At 41.6% G+C, this 8,716-nt stretch overlaps 1 protein-coding gene across 1 annotated transcript in view; it reads right to left on the bottom strand.

Moving 5' to 3' along the window:
• MYO1D (myosin ID) overlaps window positions 1–8,716 on the bottom strand; it is a 298,270-nt gene that overhangs the window by 158,090 nt on the left and 131,464 nt on the right. Inside the window, exons 15-16 of the mRNA XM_019523544.1 lie at window positions 4,202–4,368; window positions 615–822 (exon numbers count right to left, since the gene is read on the bottom strand). Coding sequence (XP_019379089.1) covers window positions 615–822; window positions 4,202–4,368 — 375 coding nt within the window. The remainder of the gene's footprint in view (window positions 1–614; window positions 823–4,201; window positions 4,369–8,716) is intronic.

Below are 8,716 nucleotides of genomic sequence, written 5' to 3'. Positions count from 1 at the left end.
ATTCCTGCCTGTGGCAGGGGGTCAGGCTAGATGATCTGCTCAGGTACCTCCTGACCCTAGCTACTATGAAACTATAAAACTATAAGGAGTCCAACCCATTAAAACAACCAGATTCAACATATAAAGATATATCCAATCCCCCAAATATAAACAAAGACAGATATTCATCCCATATCAACAGCGATACCACAACCCAAAACAACATCCAAGTCCTGTGCTCCCTTCTCCAGACTCCAACTCCCCATCTCTGATGCCAAGTCCCTACGTTTCTTTATTTCCACATAAGAATTCACCTCTTCTTTTTTCCTAGAACTCTGCACAATACAAACCTCACCATCTTCTATTCATCTCTGCTTTTTAGATATTAAATTTATTCTAAATTTATTCTTATGTATTAGCCCATAGAACTTGCACTTCAATATTCAAAAACCTCTCTCAAAATTTCCTGACCTGAAGGCAGGAGCATTTTTTTTTTTTTTAAAGCAAATTCCAAACATTTCCACCATATTTCCAAGCAAGCACCATTTTGCCTTCTCCCCCGTAGAACACTGATTTGATAGGACAACTTTTCCATTACAAGAACTTCCCAAACTTTTACCTGCAACTATTTTTACCTTTTGTAGGAAGAGAACAATCCTCACAAGCATCTTGGCATGCAGGTCCTCCAGGGTGAATAGAGTTCGAGGTGTGCGGATAAAAATCTTGGTTTTTCCATAGGCTACATCATGCTGAAACCCACAGCACTCTATTAGTTTCTTCACAGCTTCTTTGTCAGAAGAGAGGTCATGGTTTGGCCAAGTAAATTCTGAGATCATCTTGTACCTAAAATTGAACATAAAATCATTTTATCACTGAGTTCCCAGTTCTGCTTCCAAGCCTATCCTTAAACATCTATATTTTCAAATTAGAACTTAAATAAAAAATATTTTGTTCATGTACAGCTAAAAAAACAAGACAGTCAGAGGGATGGTGTTCCAAAAGGGTGAAAAAGAATATGTACCTGCGTGTAAAGGATGTTGTACAAATTGCCTACAGGGGAACTGTTCACTGGGGCTCATTTCACACAACAGAGAGAGATGAAATATGGCAGAGACCAATTTCTATGTTGACATGATGAGCAGCTCCACTTCTCAACTTTCACCAATTTATATTTACCAAGAAAAAAATAATCTTAATTTAAACTTTTTCTTGGGAGAAGTCAATTGAAATTGAGATAAGAACTTGATGTACAGTAAAAAACCTGGGCTTGTTAAAATCCTATAACCCAATGTCTTCACGAACACTTCTGTACCACCCCTGGTGCATTTCATTATTCAACACAGTAAATGGTAGCAAACTTGAGTTCCAGTTTTTGAGCCATGGGACTTTTTTTTTTTTTTTTCAGCTGGATAGCTAATTCTGAAAATAATCACCGGTGGACAAAGCAATATAGTTGGGGTTATACCTGGAGCCTAAAATACAGTTTGTTCGTTTCTTTGGGTTTTTTTTAAAAAAGATTACTAAAGAGGCCAAAATAAAACTGTATGAAACTGACAATGTTGTCATTCTTCCAAGATTCTGGCTCTTCCAATTATCACATTAACATCTTTGAATAAGCTGTTGACAGCAAAAAAACCAGTGAAAGCACATGGGGCCCAGAGCTGTGGTACATGCATTTGTATAAATGGCAAAATGCATCTCAGCACTGAGAAAATGGTGGTGGCTTGCTTACAAACTAAAACAGAAAGGTGTTTTAGTTCAAAAGCGCACTGTGGCCATTTTCTCAGCACTGATGTGCATTTTGCCATTTATACAAATAGATGTAATGCAGTGCTGGGTGCATCAGCTCATGTGTGGAGCAGACTCAATTAACTGAGTCTACTCCAATGCACCAGATCTCTGGCGCATCAGAGCAGTCGTGTGCATACATGCCCATGGTTTCTAAACAAGCAACAATATATTGGTGGTAGAGGGTAATGGAAGGCAGGATGTGGTTATTATTAGAATGAAGTACAGAAAGTGACATATGAAAAAAAAAATCCCTGTCTTAGGGACAGTTTTTGTATTTATATTTAAGTGGGCAGATAGCGCTTATTTCTCAAATGAATCTATATACGGTACATAAATATTTTACATTTAAAGAGACACCAAAAACCCTTTTAGTTAGTTTCAGCTCACTTCTCTCTATTCCCAGTGGGAAAATATTCCTGCAATAATTAAAATTGCTGGGAGATAATTTGGAAAAATCCTTCACTGCAAGACATTTACATTAGGAGGCAGAGACCATTAGGGCAATAGTGCAAATCCACCTTTTATTAGAACAGACCTGCACGGCTGATGGGACCAGACAAGGGAAATAAAATGTCAGAGCTCTAACAAACCTACAGAGCATGGAGGATCATTTATGAAAGAGGAAGAAAAATTTAAATGCCCTAAAAAAATGGGCATCAACAACAACAAAAAATTGATACCTGGAATTTAGGATCTCTTTTTTTAGCATAAGCTAATGTTAACACTCACCCTCTCAGGCAATTACTACAACTGGTGATATTGATATTGTCATAACACTGCTGTAGGCTTTCCATCTCTCCAGCAGCATGTGCTGTGCAAGGTCACTAATTCCCTCCCTGAGGCAAAGAGCATGACCCTGATGGCCTAGCAAGTCAAAAATCCAAACCTTGCTGCTAATTATAATGAAGCAGAACTTGGAATAAATCTGCTGCCTTACAGCATAGTTCTTCTCCTCCCCCTTGGCCTTAAGATCTTGACAGCTTTCAAGGTCATCCATACATTAACCAGCCACTTCTATGCTGCCTTTATTTTTGTCTCCTCCATTTTTAACTCTAGAAGGAAATTAATTAAGGCTGCTTTTGTAAGCTACAGTCTGCAATGGCAATCTCCTGTAATCAAGATGTATATTTTACTGACCAATATTGAATATGAACACAAAACCAAGACTTCTCTCAACACAACCCAGTTTTGGAGACTCCCAGTGTCATTTTCATTCCACACTGATTTTTTTTTTTTTTTAAATAGCCACATATCTGAGAACTTCAGTAATAAAAGATATATCATGTTCATGAAAACTGAACCTTGATAGCACCACTTTCCCCCCAAAGTCTAGGCATTAAAACCAAAAATGCAACATTCCAGTATGCAGTGGTGGCATTTATCTCTGTGAAAAGGGTGCATTTACCATCTGAAAGAGAAGTTACCATGGGCTAAACAGAAGCAAGCTTCTTTATTTTAGAAAGAGATAAATCCAGGTTAATCTAATGTTGGGAAGTGGTGTGGAATGCAGGTACAATATCTGAGACCTCTCTTTGGATCTATTCCATATTCAGGGTCCTATAGTGGCAAGAGCACATAAGGTCAGAGCTATACCAAATACCATATGTGAATCTGGTTTACTAGCTACTAGTACATTTCTGCTTTTAGACACACTAGATGATCTTGGCACATATCCATTAAAAAGTTGCTACTTGCACAAGCATGAAAACAGATTTTAGTGAACTGCCGATTATACAAGTGTTACTGATGGCAGAACCAAGCCCTACACTTGACATGATGCAGAGAAGTACAGTACACTAATAGAAACGAAGCACTGTAAATCACATTCGTTTGTCTTGTTGTTCCTCTTCAGTTACTACAAGCATCCAAATCTGTATTGTCATTATGAACAGCACTCTTCTTTCAAGGACATCTCTGTTTATAACATGTGCCAGCCACACTTACTTTAATACTGAGTTTTTCATTATTCCTAGCCTGAGGGCCAGCATTTCACCTGCTCCAGCGAAGGAATTCAAAACAAAGCCAAAACACTCTTCCACTACCAGGATGCTGGAATTCTTGGTACACACTCAAAGGAAGAAGTAACTCTGCGGTAACTCACTCGTGATGCAAGAACAATGACAATCTACAAACAGTTCTGGCCAACAGAAATAGAGGGCCATTTTCAAATAAGAATGAAAAAAGCGTTAGGCTATGAAATCTGTCATCAGAAGAGAATGAGATAGACAATACCCAACATTTTATTCTAGTCCCTAGTGAATGTCCCAAAGAGAAACAATCTCTTTGCCATTCGAGAGCGAGGATTGCTAAGCCTAAAAAACTCTGGCTTTTTCCTCATGATGAAAGCAGAAATTTAGAGGGAGCGCCTCATCAAATATCTCAAATACCCTGTAAAGACCCAAAACAAAGCATATTCCAATTCCCTTCTCACCTGTGAAGAAACTTCTCATATGTCTGGCGATAAGCAAATCCTGCCCGGCGGACTCTCACATTCTCCAGAAGTCCAAGGTACTCCACCTGGTGTCTGCAGCGTTCTTCATCGAACAGCTGTGGGGACTTCTTGTCATTGGGCTTAATGCAACGAACATAATATGGCTCCTATGGGGATAAAATGAACACATACAAAAAGTGAAGAAATACAGAGCCAGCTGTATTCTACAAAATATTTATGTGTGTGTTTGCCTAAGAAGTATGAATACAGAATAGCTCCTCAGAAGTTGCAAGGTTAAAACAGAAAGGGCCTCAAACAGAACAGAACATGCAGGAAAAGTCACATTAGAAAAGTGACACACAACATTTGTGTGCATTATGCATATTGTACACAGACTTACTGCAGGATCAGTATTTTATGTATTCAAAAGTCTCCCTTCCTTCGCTAGTAACCAAAATAGTGTTTCAAAATTGCTCTTTCCCCTGCGTATAGTGACTGGGGCTTGTAGAGTCTTCAAATAAAGTTTGGCCAAAAAAAAAAAAAAAAAAAAAAAAAAAAAAAAAACAAAAAACAAAAAAAACACCACATTAACCAACGTGTTGGATCCTGCTACATCCTCTAATGTATTATGTCAACATCTCCATGGCCCTGCTGAAGCTCTGGCCACCTAAGATATCTGCAGATAGGGTTTTAAGGACCATTCACCATTTTCCTTTTTCTTGCTATTCCAGACCCAACTTCACTTCTTCTGTCTTCAGCTTCACTTAGAGTGAAATATAGGGTCTTCATAAAGCCCTTGTGAACAACCTAAGTTATTAAAGCTTAAAAGTGCACAAGGACTTTATGAAGACCCTGTACTGTTCCCACAGAAACAAATGACAACTTACATTGGCTGCAGCAAGGCCATAATTTCACCTGTAGAATTTAGCTGTTCTTTTCATTTTAATATGCACAGTTCAGGAGCAGCCATTACCATAGTAACAATTACTCTGACTGACAGATGCCGTCTACAGACTAATATGGAAATATCCCTCCTTACCTACTCAGGGCCATTAGTGGTCTACATGATGAGAACTCAAAGTTAAGATTCAGATGTTAGAAGCCAAAAATATTATCAGCTGTTTCAGTCTGGAAGATCACAAAATATTTTGGGAAACTTGCTTAAGAAGTCATAGCACAACAGACTAAAGAGACTCTCAAGCAGTTATCTAACCTGAGCTCATTCTATGTAATTTATGCCAGTACTTAACCCCCCTTAGAATTAGAAGCTCTTCTTAATATCCAACCTAAAACTCCCCTGTTGAAACGTACAACCCTTGTCCTATCCTTTGTGAACAGGAAGAACAGTTGATCACCAATCTCTTTTGTACTGGAAGACTTATCAGATTCCTTGTTTCCCTCTATCATCTCTCCTCTAAAATAAATAACCCAATTCATAGAATCATAGAAAATTAGGGTTGGAAGTGACCCTAGGAGGTCATCTAGTCCAACCCCTTGCTCAAAGCAGTACCCTCCCTAACTAGATCATCCCAGCCAAGGCTTTGCCTAGCCAGGTCTTAAAAGCCTCCAAGGATGGAGGCTCCACAGAAACCCAAGGATTGGTTACTCTCTGGGTAACCCATTCCAGTGCTTCACCATCCTCCTAGGGAGAAAATTCTTCCCAATATCTAACCTAAACTTCCCTTGATGCAACTTGAGACCACTGCTCCTTGTTCCGTCATATGCCACTACTAAGAACAGTCTCACTCCACCCTCTTTAGAATTACCCCTCAGGTAGTTGAAGGCTGCTATTAAATCCCCCCTCAGTCTTCTTTTCTGTAGACTAAATAAGCCCATGTGCCCCAGACCCCTAACCATTTTCATTGCCCTCTGCTGGACTCTCTACAATTTGTCCCCATTCTTTCTACTGGGGAGGGGAGCATGCAAAAACTGGACACAGCACTCCAGACGTGGCCTCACCAGTGCCAAATAGAGGAGAATAATCACTTCCCTCGATTTGCTGACAACAATCCTACTAATGCAGTATACTTCTTGGTAACCAGGTCACATTGTTGGCTCACATCCAGCTTATTTGTCCACTGTAACCCCCAGGTCATTTTCTGCAGAGCTGCTGCTTAGCCAGTCCCCATCCTATACCGGTGCATGGGATTGTTCCATCCTAAGTGCAGCACGTTGCATTTCTCCATATTGAACCTCAGGAGATTTCTTTTGGTCTAATCCTCCAATTTGTCTAGATCTCTCTGAATCCTAGCCCTACCCTCCAGCGTCTCTTCTACTCCACACAGCTTGGTGTCATCCGTGAACTTGCAAAGGGTGTGCTCCATCCCATCTTCCAAGTCATTGATGACGACACTGAACAAAACCAGCCCCAGGATTGACCCCTGGAGCACTCCATTTGATACCAGCTGCCAACTAATAATCAAGCCATTGACTACTACCTTCTGAGCCTGACAAGCTAGCCAGTTTTCTATCCACCTTACAGACCATTCATCCAGCCCATACTTCCTTTGCTTGCTTGCAAGAATGTTGTGGGAGGCCATAACAAAAGCCTTGATAAAGTCAAAGTATATCCCCTCTACTGCTCTTTCCACATCCATAGAATCAGGTTGGTAAGGCATAACTTTCCTTTGGTGAATCCATGCCAACTGTTCCTGATCAGTTACTTCTCCTCCAAGTGCTTAGAAATGGATTCCTTGAGGACCTGTTCCATGATTTTCTTAGGGAGTGAGGTGAGGCTGACCAGTCTGTAGTTCCCTGGATCCACCTTCTTCCATTTCTTAAAGGGGGGCACTATATTTGCCCTTTTCCAATCATCAAGGGCTGCTCCTGATCACCAGAAGTTTTTAAAGATAATGGCCAGCAGCTCTGCAATCACATCAGCCAACTCCCTCAACCAGAGATGATCCCAGCAGGGTGAGGGGCCTGGGGCAAAGTAGCCGGCACAGGGCCCCCTTCCCCATCCCACAGCACTGTTACGCCGGGAAGAGAAAGCCCCTGCACACCGGATGCAGTGGGAGGGGTGGCGGCCAGAACTTCCATCTATAAATGGGCAAAGAGACATCCAACCTGTTAGGCAGGAGGGTGGGCTAAACTTCAAATGTGGCAGCCATGGCCTCTCTGCCCAGCTCTGCAGGCCCCCCAAAGCGCAGGACCCAGAGCAGCTGCCCTGATTCAACCCCTGCAGGGATGGCCCTGCCCTCAACACCCTCAGATGCATCATGTCTGGCCCCATGGACATGTACAAGTTCAGCTTTTCTAAATAGTCCCTAACCTGTTCTTTCATCACTGTTGGCTGCTCAACTCCCTCCCCAAGCTTTCCTGCTAGGTGCAGTAGCCTGGGAGCTGACCTTGCCTGTGAAGACTGGAGGTGAAAAAGGCATCAAGTAATTCAGATGTTTCCACAAGGTGTCACTAATTCCTTCAATCTATCCTTAACCATTATGTTTTCTAGACCTCTAACCATTTTTGTTGTTCTCCTCAGGGCTCTTTCCAATAATTCTCAAAATGCAGTGCCCAAAACAAGACACAGTATTCCAGGTGAGGTTTCCCCAGTGTTGAGGAAAGTGGAGGGGTCACTTTGTGACTTCCATACTACATTCTTGTTAATATATCGCTGAACGCCATTAGCTTTTTTTGCAGCAATATTACGTTAACTCATTTAGCTTGTGATTCAATATAACCCTCAGGATCTTCATGGTACAGGAGCCTTGCTAGTCAGTCATTCTCCATTTTGTATTGGTACACTTGATTGTTCCTTCCCAAGCATAGCGTTCTGTACTTATCTTTATTAAACATAATCTGATTTACTTCAGAGCTTTTATCAAGGTCATTTTGAACGCTCCTCCTGTCCTCCAAGTGTCTGCTCCCTCAGGCCAGGTTGGTGTCTCCTGCAAATTTATCTTGTGGCTATTAAAAGACATGGCAAAGATCCATCCAAGATGGAGAATTTCCAGGAAAAAAGTTTAAACTGTAGCAAATCCTCTTATGATACAGGTATCAGCTCCAAGGCTGAAGACTTACAACAAAGGATTCTAAACTTGTTATCCGCAAAATAGAAGTGAATGATAATAGAAAAGAAAAATGAAAGTGAGACTGGTAAAAGTCTGGTACAGCACCAAGCTTGCACAGTGGAAACCCCATATCTTCATGGGAACAATAAAATGTCTTCTTGTACTCCTTTACCCACCAAATGTGATAGAAGCCGGACTCGAGGGGATCGCCTTCAGGCCTCAGGTTGGGGAGGACCGGGTTAGAGAGCTTCTGGAGGGGCTGGACGCGTTCAAGTCAGCGGGTCCGGATGCTCTTCACCCCAGGGTGTTGAGGGAGCTAGCTGGGGTTATTGCAGGGCCCCTGGCACGGCTCTATGAGCGATCGTGGTGCTTGGGCCAGGTGCCAGATGATTGGAAGGTAGCAAATGTGGTCCCCATCTTCAAGAAGGGGAAGAGGGAGGACCCGGGTAACTATAGGCCCGTCAGTCTTACCTCAATCCTGGGGAAACTCTTTGAGAAGATCATC

The sequence above is a fragment of the Gavialis gangeticus genome, unplaced genomic scaffold, assembly GCF_001723915.1.
Source record: "Gavialis gangeticus isolate Ggan-Ray unplaced genomic scaffold, GavGan_comp1, whole genome shotgun sequence".
NCBI classification, from domain to species: domain Eukaryota; kingdom Metazoa; phylum Chordata; order Crocodylia; family Gavialidae; genus Gavialis; species Gavialis gangeticus.
The sequence above is the reverse complement of the archived record's forward strand: the minus strand, read 5'-3'. Positions and strand labels throughout refer to the sequence as shown.